Below are 14426 nucleotides of genomic sequence, written 5' to 3'. Positions count from 1 at the left end.
AATAATGAACTTTAAATTGTTTTAAAGACAGTTTTGTTAAATTATAAGCAATGTTATACCGCATTTCAAAGATAGTTTGTAATGTCAAGGAAAGTTGTTTTGCTCGACTACGAATTTCAAATACGTTGCGCGAGATGGCAGCACTATGCAAATATACAGAAATTCAATACTGGATTTTGCAGAATTTTGCTTTGTTTCTCTTTCTTACAAATTGTACGATATTGCTTGACAGATGTTAGTTTATAACGATGAATACATTAAATTTCTATAACTTATTTCATTATCATATCGTAATCTTACTGAAATGCTAAAGTGTGTGCAATTTGTGACAACGCGTTTGTTGTATGTGCTATGTATGACGTTCATCAATAGTGATAATGATAACCTACACGATCCCTCTTTAGCGAAGTACATAACCGGTGAGTCATATTTATATTTATTACATTTGCTGTATATACTTATCGATGATCTCATACATAAAATTGTAATAGGGGCTTACACATCATTGCTATGCTTACTATGCTTTTAACAATAACCGGTAGGTATGTATTATAGAATGTAGGTAGGTAAGTACCTATATGTTACTTATAAGCTACATTACCTACTTTCTATTCATTTACAATGCTTGAATATTGTGTCAGATAAAATAAAATAGATTAATGGGTACAATTGTACAGTTTTGGTGTATTATTTATTTGTACTGATTGTATACTTAAGTGATGATTTATTCATTTGAATTATTAGTATCCTATACTTATTAAAATGATTACTCAGATAGGCTCTATTTGTATAGGAGGTATACCTATTGTTATTAACATAAATAACGAAAGTCATCAAGGTATTCGTCAAGCTTAATCTACCGAAAACCTAAACCATCCATTATAATTTATAACTGAGTGTCAAGGACGTAAACAAGAAGACTTAGGGGCGGAGGCCCAATCATAATCAATAAACATAGTTTTTTGAGGCTTAAATACGAGTAATAAAACAGTGTCTTTAAGGCCCAAAAACGGCCAGTTAAACAGGATGTCGAATGATTAAAGAAGATATACTTATAAAAAAATTGTTTCCGAGGCTCAAACATGGCCAATTAAACTTTGTGTCAGAGGACTAAACACGGCCGATAAGACAGTGTCTACAAGGCTCTATCACGCCATTAGCCATGTAAAACCGGGTGTCGGTGGATCATACACGGCCCATAAAGTCGGAAGTCAGTGACACAAACACGATCTATAAATCCGAGGTTTTAACACGAACAATAAAGCCGAGTGTCGGAAATGTAAATATGTGTTATAAAAACGTCTGTGCGGAGGCTACACAGAGGACACCATCAATAATACCAGGTGTCGGAGGGCCTAACTCGAACAAAAAATCTGTGTGCCTGAGTCTTAAACACATACCATATTATAATATGCGAAAGCTCCGAATAACTATATTACACTCATAATTATTGAACGCCTCTGTCCACACAACTGATAAGTTAGAATACAATGTTCAAATACGTCAAATAAAACCTGTTGCTAAAAGTAAAAGCAGAACTAATAAATTAGAGCTGTAGGGTTAGAAAACGGGTTGTTGAAAAACCGTAACACTGCTACATGAGGGCAAAAGCCAGTTTACTATGTCATAGGTCTGCATTGTCTTTCAGGAGCGGTCCGGAAGAGGATGCTAGATTGCGCATCTTCTATAAAACTAAACGTTTGATATTTAATAGTCTCGTTAAAACCTGCAATTGTCAATAATAAGCTTAATAATCAAGTTGAAGATTTGGCTTACGGTATCGCACGCGTTTGCGTTTTTTCCCTAGAAAAAAAATTCGAGAGCGCATTACAAGAATCCCCTTGATCCTCTCACTATAATTTGTCCAGGTTCCGGTTTATCCGTAGGCGCAATGAAATGATAAAGATAAATTTTATACCGATTTCGAAACGCATATGCTTAGGAAAGTCTTATAATATTATGTTCTACGTTATGAAAAAAAAAACAACTGAAAAGACAGCGATTAAAGAATTGCGAATTGATTCAATAATTAGAAATCTTACAGCAGTTATCAATAAAAGATCCCGATTTCCATCTTTAATCAGATTCAGAGAATCAACGAATCAAAATAAGTCATTTGTAAGTATGTCAACAAAAAATGTTCTAATCTTTGAGATATATCGAAATAAATTAAATAACTAAATTTAAATTTAGCCAGTCAGTTTTTTTTATATTCGAAAACCCTCTTGCGTATGTTCTAGATTGCTTAGGCGCGTGGCGAAACATTGTGTGGTTTATAGTATGCATAATATCGCTATCTAATTTTCATGACAGCATCCCGTTAACCAAAGAAGTTTCGTGCATATAATCTGGATGAGTTGGTACAGTGCGATTCATGCTATTCTTTCAAGCAAATTGTAGATGTTTTAAAGCAATTTTGCTGCCCTATGTGCGCTCTCATATTAGCGATGTCAGTGGACCGCAACTATTTTTCTTTACAACTGAACTACGAACGAACAAGCCGCTAACCTGATAGTAAGCAAAAAAACGTAATGTTGGATTATAAAGTATTGTGTGGCATCCCACTGTTCGTGACACCCGGAGTCAATAGAGACTACAATGTTCTTCAAACCGGAAAACATTAGTACTTGTACTCTGCTGTTCGACGGTACAAACTCAGTGACAGCATCTATCCAGATGAAGCCCGGCGTACGAGAAATACATCACGTGGTAAACCTCTCGTCCCCATGTTATGAGGCTCCCGTTAAACATTGTGTATGTAACTATTGCAGTAGTGTATAATTATAAAGGTCTAGTGTTTTTTCCGCTGGCATTGCATTGATAAATAAAAAATGCAAATATTGTCGGTGTCAACAACCTGCATTTACCGATTTTATATGCGATTTCCATCGAAATATTCATGTGTACCTCGAGTGAATCTGTAATTATTCTGATCACCGACTCCAGTTACGGGAACACAAATATTTCAGTAAAATAAGGAGGTTTATTCAGTTCTATTTCATATCTTTCTTTGTTAAAAGTAGAGCTTAGTGTGTGCTAAAAGCGGTCGACTTCCCCGCTTTTTTAATTACATTACCTACATAAATCCTAATTATTATTTTGACACGGTAAAAAATATGGTCGGATTTATCAAGGAGTAGAGGCAAAAAGTAATATATTAAATATCATAAAAATATGATCGAAATCTTTGACGTATAGTCAGTCAGTCATGATCAGCCACATAAAGTCCACTGCTAAACATAGGCTTCCATCAAAGATTTCTAGACGGATCTGTCGAAAGTATGTATAGGGCGTAGTACATGTACATCGATGGATAAAATACATTAAAGTGCCAATATTTTGTTTTCTGCCTTTTCGTTTTCTTGTGTATAGAGGCGGCGCTAATGAGCAATTTTGTAAACTAATTGTAAATGATCACCGCCGTCCACAAACATCTATAATGCTAGAGGAATCTTGCGGTGCCGGACTTTTAGTGGGAGAACTCTAAAATACCCCCAAATTAAATAAACGTTTGAAAATTGTAGCGTCAAGAAATACCATCTATAGAGATCATTCATAACAATAATATATTCCAAATTACCTACATTGTTATCAGTTGGAGTAGAAAATTTAACATAGAATCGCAAGGGAACTGACTAGTTCCCCGGTGACAGACAGGTGATTACTTGTTATTATAAAAAGCATATAGGCGGTTTTGATTGGCCAGAATGTGATCAATTAGTGTGTATTTACATTTGCACTCAATAATGTCGATCTTGATAATATGGCACCGATAGCAGGAAAAAACGAATAGATAGGCGCGTAAAAATGTAGTACACTTTCACGTTACTTTGTCGGTCATAATATTTTGTACACCAGATGCACTCTTTAGTTCTTTAAAGCGAATGACTTTCCCATACTTATTAAATACTGCGTAATTATGAACAAATCTTACAGCTGCATGTATTGTCTACATAAATGCCTTTGCGGTCTTATATTTCTTAATTAAACTACATTACTAATCTTAGGTAGTACCTAAAATCCATTATAATGAAATACTTTATTGCTTACATACTTTGTTTATCGGTAAATTGGCAGTGCACGAACAATGTAAATTAATAATACACGTTTGCATGGATATCGGGAGCTATATGTTATTTTTTTAAGGCATGCATCCACATTTGAACAAAATAATGGCGTGTTATATGGAAGGTTTTGTTTGTTTCAGATATTGTAATTAGTCCGGCCGCGTGTTTATAAACTTGTTTAATATTACCAGTTCGCAGAAAAGTTGTAACCGCACACGTATCAATATCTAATTACAACCTCGGGTGATTAAGTGTCGGACAAGGAGGCTGTGACTCTGTGAGGGTTGTAGGTACTTACGTTGTGATTGTGATAGATGATAGTGGTGTAGTGGGTGGTGGCGAGGTGACGGGGCGAGGTGGCGCGACTCGCGAGTTATGCCCGTCGCGGTGATGCAGAGGCATGGTAGACGCGGCTGCGGAGCGCCGGGCCGCTGCCGCTGCCGCGGTCTGCGATGCTACTTTCAGCCTCACCAAGTGAGTAATCATCTGCTTTTGCCAATTAAAATTCACTCTGTGTTTATATAATGTCTTTATTGTCTACCACAGCTATGACTAATCTTATCGCGTAATCTTTTTTTCATTTGTCATTACAGCACTCGCATTTACTTCCAAAAGCAGTTGTCAAAACAAATTATTTATTAATGACTCCACCTGCACTTTATATCGGCGATAAAGTAGCATTTTACAATAATCACTACCAAACGCATGCAAACAAAGTACTTATTTCTTGGCAGCAAAATAAGAGTTTTTAATTGATTCATTGCTCTTCAGTTCACATGTCAAGCCATCGTTATTGACCGTTGGCATTGCGCAGCCGACCCCGATGCTCTTGCGATCGTTCTATTAAACTATTGATAGGTTGTTAAATAACTGATCTAATCATATTAAGCCGAAAATATATTTTGATGACGACTAGGTGATAGCGTTGTTTATTAAACAATTTGCAAGTATAATTGGCATTGAAGTAGGAAGTAGGCAGGTGACTCGCTCGTTCTTTTTCATTTTCAATAATGACGCGTATATGAACGCAAGTAATTGTTTACTTTATAACCCACAATATGCCACGTAAATTACGCTTATTTTCGTTTTTCTCGTGATGGTAGTAATGCAAGTAGGGATGCTTATTAGCGTGCTGCCGTTTGGTAGCACTCATGGTAAATTGTTTGATTGTATGTAAGCTAAGCTGGGCACGCAATATGAGTTGGTTGAATATGAGAGCACCGATACGCCTCGCCGTCACGGCTTTGCGTTATCAGGGCCGTGGGCGAGTATGTGTGCCACACAGACGCAGTGGATTGTGCGCGCGCGTGTGAGTGTTCATAGTAGCAGTTCCAGGAAACGCGAGTAGTTTTCTCAGAACCGATTGACTGTCGCGCGCGTTTTCAGCAATGAATGGCCGACCGATGCAACATTACAAATATTTTTATTTCTTTCCAAGTTTCACCTCGCTCGACCATATTATCTTATCACTGTGGTAGCCTCGCTGTTCGTTGTGTAGGTGTTGTCATTAATTAATTGACCGACAGCATTTATTCTTTGGCTATTACATTATTTGGGCTCTTGAACCGTCGCAAGAGTAAAATATATTACTTGTATTACCATTATTCGTACAACGTACAAAAAATGTATTTATGAAGAAAATTATACACTTATTTTCGCGCATTCATTTTTGACAGTACTGTTTTCGACATACTTCTAAGTTACTTAATCCATCGCATTTTTTTTTTTATGTTTGCTCCGCGACAATTTTTACGCCCGTGGTTCCATTTACATGTTTTTTATGCAATAGATTTTCTATAGCTTCGGAATGAACTTGTTTTAATTTCATTGACATGAACCTTGACCTTCGGAGATCCTGAAGGGAACTCAAAATCAAAAAGAATTATTATGATTATATTTGTGTAGGGTACAATTAAATCGATTTTTTAACTAACTTAATAGCACAAAATAAAAGATTTATAACAAAATATAAAACCGTAAAACCATTAAAAAAAAAACGAAAAAGAGACATAAAAATACAAGAAATGTAATCTTGTTTGCTGCAATGCGTGTTTTTAACCAACTTCAAAAAAAGGAGGAGGTTACCAATTCGATGTGAATGTTTTTTTTATGTTTAGATATTATGTACATATGCAAATGTTTTTTTGGAGTCAGCACCTTATTCAAAAAATATTTACTTACAGAATTAAAAGTAAATAAATGGATGGTGGAGATCACTTGACGTCAGGTTACCCGGTACCTACGCGTTGGTCTGCCTGCTCAAGCAATGAAAAAAATAATTAATATCTCATTCAATTTGACTCACGTATTACAAAACTAAACATTTTAAATATTTTAATTACTTATATATATTTAATCTACATCTGCATCAATATATAATATTGATGCCTAATGTTGTCATCTATATAGTTGCCGAAGATTTTGAAAATTAGCCAACGGATTTATTGCCCCAAAAACATTTAATTTTTTTCGGTTTTCTAAAAAAAAAACTTTCGTTTTAAATTAATCGTGGAAGTGAGTTGCATTTATATTTCCCGAATTTTGCGGTCAATATCATTTATTAATAATAAAAAAGGCAAAAAGCCTTCTAAGTACGGAACTTATATCCGCGAATTCGACTCACACTTAGCCGCTTTTTGGTGTAACTACATTTTTTTGTATACAGTAAAAAACGAAAGAAGTTTTTATTAAGGAAGAAATAGAACATCATTTTGAATGTAAGTGTTTTGACATAACCTGAAAGGAAATAAAAATAGCGGTTTTATAAAAATTTAAGAATCTGACACTGAATAATATGACAGACGTCATTAATATTGGGATCTAGTTTAACGATCCGAATAATAGAACTCTATAAACTTTGCGCGTCGTGTTTTGCATCTGGCTTTTCCAGTTTTAAATGTCTCCATGTTTGGGGTTTATTAGCTCTTGATCTCATTACTTTGTCTCCCGCGTTGCACTAATACGGAAAATGAATAAAATATTTAAAGTTTCAAGTTCTTCCTGCCTTTAATTTGATTAGTAACATTTCAAGTTAAAGATGGAGTAGTGGTTAGGTTTATCTAAATGCATCATCATCATCTCAGCCACAGGAAGTCCACTGCTGAATATAGGCGTCTCCCAAGGATCTCCACGTCGACCTGTTGGAAGCGGCCGGCATCCAGCGACTTCCTGTGACCATAGCCAGGTCGTCCGTCCACCTTGTAGGCGGGCGTCCGACATTTCGCTTGCCTGTACGTGGCCTCCACTCTAGAACCTTTCGACCCCAACGGCCATCGGTTCTTCGAGCTATGTGCCCGACCCACTGCCACTTCAACTTGCTAATCCTATGGGCTATGTCGGTAACCTTTGTTCTCCTACGGATCTCCTCATTTCTGATTCGATCTCGTAGGGAAATGCATACATAATTGGAATTTCTATTCTGACTTAAGGGAGTTGCAGTAGTGTTAAGATAGATAGACAGATAGACAGTATTGAGATAAAAACGTACTTCCTGGTGACGTACAATATTGAATTTTGGCACGAAGGAAGGTCTTATGACAAAGAAGAACAACATACAAAATAAAATATTATTTATAAATATAAATTGATAAATTTAAAATTATTACAACCCAAACGTATCATTGCGCATTTCTTCTTTTCAAACGGTTTGAAATGTCAAGATGACGTCGAAACCTATGATAATATGGTAAACGTTTTCATAGGTTCATGCTTCGGCAAAGATAAACATTTTTCCACTGTGACGCAATAAAAATATGTTTCTTCGAAAATGAATATCGATACATTATATATCAATCAATCATACCTAACTTCCTCATGAGTTATGACCTAATGTTGAAATTTAACTTAAATAAAATGATAAATATAAAAATAAATAAATCATATTTTTATTTTCAGATCATTGTAAATTACTTTACGAGCGTTCGCAATATAAAATATACTTATAATCTACATTATAGTAAAATTTAATATAAATTTTTAAATGTTAAATAAATAGCATAAAACACTCTAAACATTTGACGGGCTTGTAATTTAACACTAGAATAGGTTCTGTGTTTGTAAGGAAATGGACTTTGTATGATGTGACCTGTAGTAAAATAGTTTTAATTTGAAACTGGTTAAGTATGTCAGGAATTGTGTTAAGGCGACCTGGTTACAGTTCATCACCGGGCTACAAAAGCGAGGCGAGTTAGATATGAGGTGAGGTGTCGCTGGTGACCACCGCTCAGTTCGCTAAATCTGTCGGTGACGGTGCGAGGGGCCGCGGTTGGTGGGGCGGGGACTATTTTCGTCTCGCGGCCACGTTTGGAAAAGGCGCGATGACGTCACGATCCTCCACGGCGATGATGCCATCGGTCGGCCGCGACACGCACCGGTCGACTTGCCAAAATATCGCAGCACGCTCCACACGTCGTGCAGCGGCCGTCGCGGCGCCTCTGCGCCTCCATGCCGGCCGCGGTCAACTTTATTTTGGTCATTGTTCGCTAGCTGAAGTTGTGATAGCATCAGCACAAGAGCGCCATGCAGTATCGTACGCTCACTGCTTTCACATCATAGTTTACATCGGCTTGTTTCATTGACAACTATCTGAAGCCTATGCTTAGATCAGTATTTTTTAAATAACATTTTTTATTTGCTTGTAAGGACTTATTTAATATTCTATATTTATTACGTACCTGTCAAAAATATTGAAAATATGTAGTTATGTAAATTGTTTTAAATCTGTTATGAGTAATACAAAGTTCAACGTAGTTCATTTGTAGTTTTAGTATACTATTAAAATTACTTTAATGAGTTGTAAGCGCATTTTAATAAATCGTCGTCGAAGTTTTGGTTAAATTGCCCATTTTCTTGTTGACTACATTTTTCAGAATCTGAGCATCTAGAATATCTTTAAAATGTAGGTATTGCCTTTTAGGAACGTTTTAGAGGCTGCTGCCCACCCGTACAGTCCTATCTCGAAATCGATCTTATTCACTTGTACAGTAAAGAAGACTTTGTGCAGGAATTACAAGCATTTGATTGCTTTTGCGGCACCGGGCTTGAATGACTGCTTATTTATTTCAATGTTAGCGTTATTTGTCTTGTTATATATTTCAACAAATTCATTACCTATTTAGCCAATTTGATAAGTGACACAATTTTACTTACGATTCAGGAATTGGAAAAAAAATCACTTTATTTGACATAAATCGTATGACCAGTATTTTCGACGGAGTCGCGATAAATAAATGTATTGTACAAAGTAGCACCAATAGTATTGATATATGGAAACACTCTATTCCAAACTAATGTTTCAGTGGTAGAGTCTGGATTAAGTTTTGCATGGGGTTTGATCCAGTAAACAAAACATCCTATAAATAATCCCTATAAAACGTTGACTGAGGAAAAAAATATTCCTTAATATTGTTTTGTTTTAATTCACAGCTAGGACATTCTAACTACTAATATAATCTGAATTTGACAATCTGCGGCTGCTGCTCCAGAATTCCCTCCATCATAATATGCGTGGTTTGAAATTCTAATCTGACATTATTTGAAATTAAACTAATTTTCCGGATTCTATCGCGGTTTTTTGTTTTTTATTTTTCTGCAGTCTTCGAAACGTCGGGAGAAAAATAAAAAAACAGAAAACCGCGATAGAATCCGGAAAATTAGTTTAATTTCAATATCTGACATTATTTATTAAAAATAAAGCTGATTCCGTATTGCACATTGGCACAGTAAAATGAATGTAAGCTACGAAGTTCGCAACCCTAGTAAATTTGTTACACTAAACTAAAAAAATGCTCAGACAGTATTTTTGTCTTTTGAAATACTGTGAGTTAAGGTGGTAGCTCAAGGTCCATTTTCATACATTTTGTTTCGGCTTTAATCTGGGTAACTAAACAAGTATTGGCAAGTAAAGAATTTAAATTCACGTCTAGTTAGTGATTAGTTCTCGCAGTTGAAAGAAAAATGTAAAAATAATTAATAATCCTGGATATTTCTGCCTTTAAAATTTCGTCATATTAAATTTTAAAGGCCGAAATATCCATGATTATTAATTATTTTTACGTTTTTCTTTCAACTGCGAGAACTAATCACTAACTAGACGTGAATTTAAATTCTTTACTTGCCAATACTTGTTTAGTTACCCAGATTAAAGCCGAAACAAAATGTATGAAAATGGACCTTGAGCTACCACCTTAATTCAATGCTTAAAAAATATTTTGAGAAATATTTCGTATTTATGCTATAAATACTTCTATGGATTACGCGATGCTATGCTAACGAATTCACTAGACAACCATTGAAATGCGACACGTGACATTCAACGTGTGCGACAACTATGTTGTCAGTAAGCGAGGTTGCTAGATGATGATGCTGAACATGACGTGCTTCATGTTGTTTGTCCCTGTCGACAATGTTGCTATTTTCTGTAAGAAAGATCCATTTGGTTGCTCAGTGTTTTTGATGATGTATTAATCTATATACATACTTATTGGTTGTTACTTTGTTTATAAAACCAATGCCTGATGTGAAAGTAACCATCACTTAAATGGAAATAACGATGGAACGGGTAATATTTCTTTAATTCAATATGATGTGATATGGAAGATTTTTATAATGATCTACAGGTATGTGTATTATATGTCAGAGATCAATATATACTTATATCAAAAAAAATGGCATTATGAAGTTACCTAGTGTTTGTATGGTCTAGATTTCGTATGAGTGTGTGTGTGTCATGTGTGAATGATGTGGCGAGCATGTATACTGTTATCAACGTGGAGGCAACAAAGCTTGTTCCTCACCACGCTCTCGTAGCGTCGCGTCGTGTCGTTTTTGTTATATAGGTAGTAGTTCCAACGTACTAGTGGCCGGAGGAGCTCTCACAGCTCGGTGCTCACTCATACATTAGCGATAAACATACGTTAGTGCGCGTCGTAAGCGAGTTGGTGGTAGCGGGTGTAGGGTCGTTCGGTCGCTATCGTTCACCGGTCACCAGTGCTGCGCGATCAGCTCAGGCGCGTGGTACATGTGCGGTTACACGACGCAAAACTATTTTAGTTTCGCTAATTGAACAAACATGCCAGTTTACTTACAGTGACGTTGTGTGAAACTGATTTATAGAAATACATTGGTGGGAAACAACGTATGGGTTTCTAATATAACACAGGTGAATAGAATACGGCCAGCAATATATCGGCTTTGGATCGCAGTTACATTCTCATCGATCCCCGTTTTCCAAACGTTATCGATCAGTGTTGAAGGATATTCTGTACGTAAGCTGTTTATGAGAATTATATTGTGCTCTTGTCGCGGACTTTTCATTTAATTTAGGTGTTTACAACAATTTGAAGTACTCAGGTAGTAGGTGACTGAAAAACTGATATTTCATTTGCTAATTGGCCACTGACAGACATTATGCATCATAAGATTGGCATATGATCAAGGTGTCGGGTATTATAATAGTAAAAAAAATTAGACCATGTGACCACGGACATAGAGGGTATACGGGAATGTATGTTTGAATAATCAAATCATTCCTCCGCAATCCACATTCATAGTATTACTATTGTTAAATTAGTACCGTTAAAGTTATCTACATGTCAACAATTATAATTGGCGCTCTATGTTATGCTAATTCCATTTAACGTTCGCGTCCTCAAGTAGCATTCGGTTATTAGTGTGAACTACTGCTCACCGAGCAAAAGCTTTTCAATTGACAAAAGTTATTATGATTTCTTATGTTTACGCGAATGTTAGACATTGAAATAAAAACTAAAAACTATTTAAACGGATTTTATCGCGGTTTTTTTTTATATTATTATTTTCTCCCGACGTTTCCCCGTGACCATGAAGGCTGCAAAGTCTTCGAAACGTCGGGAGAAAATAATAATATAAAAAAAACCGCGATAAAATCCGTTTAAATAGTTTTTAGTTTTTATTTCAAAAGTTATTATTTCAGGTGCAATTCTTTTATTGTACCCTACACCGCCAAATACAGAGATGATGTATTTATAATATTCTTATAAAAACTACTCATACAGGTTTTTGTTTAAAATACGTTTATTGATAAATTATAACTAAGTTAAAAACGATCATTTGCAATATATTATCCTTTTTTTTTTTCATTATTATGATAGTAGAAAGTAACGAACGGTTGTGGATTTATAATCCTTTGTTTATTAAGGTTGTACTATGTTGTATCGTGGGTAAATTGTAATGAACCACAGCAATCACAGTTCTATTGTAGATATAGAACAAGGTCTATTATATTTGACTTAGCCACTTTTGGTAAGCTATCGTTAATACAATGCGAAGAATTTGTCTAATTATTTATACCTAGATGTAACAACTCATAACACTATTAGCTAGCTCTAGGTCACATTTAGAGAACGTCTGTTTGCTGTCTATAATCTATGTTAAAACCTAAATGGTACTAGAAACTCGACCTAAAGGAGGACATTTTGCTCCTTATGGGGAAAACATAATATTTAATATTTTTTTTCATCAATATTTTAGAAGAGTTCCCATAATCGGCATATGTAACATCTACTCGGCTATCTAGTAACCCAACTACTGCAAAGGTATTTTGTAAATACATATAGTGCCAGTTTTTAAGAACATTATTATTTTAAATAAGAATTTTTAGCTTTACGTATATATACTTGAATAATAAGTAACCAATTACATACTTAAATATCTAACAACTCGGGAAAATTGTTAAAGGTCTTAATATTCTTAATATTTTGTAGTTTTATTTTATCTGCTAAAAACTATATATTAAAGAATTATTCTGGAAATGTAAATGATAAATACTTTAATAATTCAAACATTTAGATGGTTATAAGTATGATTATATTAAAACAATTTTCCACCTAAGCAAGCAAACTAAACTTACGCAAGCGAAGATCCATCACGCCTATAATTATAAGTATTACCGTGTCTTTTGAAACGGCTCCTTTATCTTGTTAAAATGGAGTAGTTACGTGCCTACATTGCATATTTTATATAATATTAAAGAAATTAAAGCTTGCCGTAACGATATTCTAAAAATCATTCATATTATTAAAGTAGATTATATTATTTTACTAAAAACATTAATGATTATTCTGCATTGTTAATTTGTATAAAAACAAGCTTTTGTTCATAGCTCCGCTGGTGATCAAATTTTGCGGGACATAATTAGTCCCTAGGTTAATTTGGAACTTAGTCTATCGGTGTGTCTCATCCAAATCCATTCAGTAGTTTTGCGCTGTTGACCTAAACGTAGTAGGACATTCACATCTTTAGTAACGCTTTTATTAAACACCGTCTAGCCACATCTGTATTCAATGCGTAAACGCTTTGGAAAATAAAATGTATTATCAAGTTTAACAGATCTATGACATATTTACACGTACTAGATTAAATATTGTGTATGACCATTTGAGTAACCTCTGAAGGGGCACCGAAGCACTTAAATCTATTATGTTTCTACACAACTGTGCTTACATTTGAGATAATGTATATTTTTAGCACATGAGCATAGAATTTGTTTATATTACAAGTATATAAACATGCAATGACTGTCGGTGGTGTTGTTAAGTTACGGTATGACTGCAGTACTGAGGTCTCGGGTTCGATTCCGTGTCGGGAAAATGATAATATTGTTTATATGGGTACATAATAACGTTTACGTTTATCTCTCTTTTTAAGCACATTGCGCGCACAGAGCAGTGTGAAATTTGGCGTGATGAAAGTTCATTTAGAGGAGTGCAAAAAAATTACATTTATGTATAAACTGTGTTACAAATATATTAAAATCGACGATCTAATTTCGACCAGGGGACGATCACTGGTATAATGTATTAATGTATGTATGCTACTATTATACTAGTAGTAGGTAACACTAGCTTCTTAATGTACAAAAGCGTGTTTTATAACTTCGAGGTCAGTGTTTAGTTTTTCATATTCATCGTATTAGCCATTGATTCTAAATAAAATTTTGTGACGTATATAGTTTGATGAGCTGAATACACTAAATTATTGAAATGTGATTCGTATGAAAACATAACTTATTATGTATTCTTAGGAAAAAAACGTTTTAATAATGTCTAACGTTAGCTTAATGTTGACAACAACTTCCTGCTTGTAAACTAATACGAATATATTGTTTGAATCACATCACACGCCCTGACTAATAAAAATATCTTAATATGGTCACATGTAACATCCGGAATAGTTGGTTTCGAGAACAACTGTGAATGCGGCACTATAAAAAAGTAAGCATTTTTATGTCATCAGCTGAAGTGATCCTATGGCATATTGCGATTTGGTTATAGATGACTTAAAATGTTAAATAATAAGTCCGTGGCATTACGTAACTCACCT

At 34.9% G+C, this 14426-nt stretch overlaps 1 protein-coding gene across 8 annotated transcripts in view; it reads left to right on the top strand.

Annotated features, from left to right (window-relative positions):
* The first annotated feature begins 137 nt into the window (after window positions 1–137).
* The window catches only part of LOC115445777, a 56889-nt gene continuing 42600 nt past the window's right edge, over window positions 138–14426 (top strand). For 2 of the 8 annotated variants that reach the window (XM_037444331.1, XM_037444325.1), the window contains exons 1-2: window positions 138–419; window positions 4208–4541. In XM_037444331.1, coding sequence (XP_037300228.1) covers window positions 4468–4541 — 74 coding nt within the window. In that variant the 5' untranslated portion in view covers window positions 138–419; window positions 4208–4467. Of the gene's footprint in view, window positions 420–4207; window positions 4542–10900; window positions 11329–14426 lie in introns of those variants that run through there. The other 6 variants (XM_037444328.1, XM_037444332.1, XM_037444327.1 and 3 more) reach the window with 6 other exon arrangements.

The sequence above is a fragment of the Manduca sexta genome, chromosome 28 (assembly GCF_014839805.1).
Source record: "Manduca sexta isolate Smith_Timp_Sample1 chromosome 28, JHU_Msex_v1.0, whole genome shotgun sequence".
Classification (NCBI taxonomy): domain Eukaryota; kingdom Metazoa; phylum Arthropoda; class Insecta; order Lepidoptera; family Sphingidae; genus Manduca; species Manduca sexta.
Note: the sequence above shows the minus strand (reverse complement) of the source record. Positions and strands in the feature narration are given on the sequence as shown.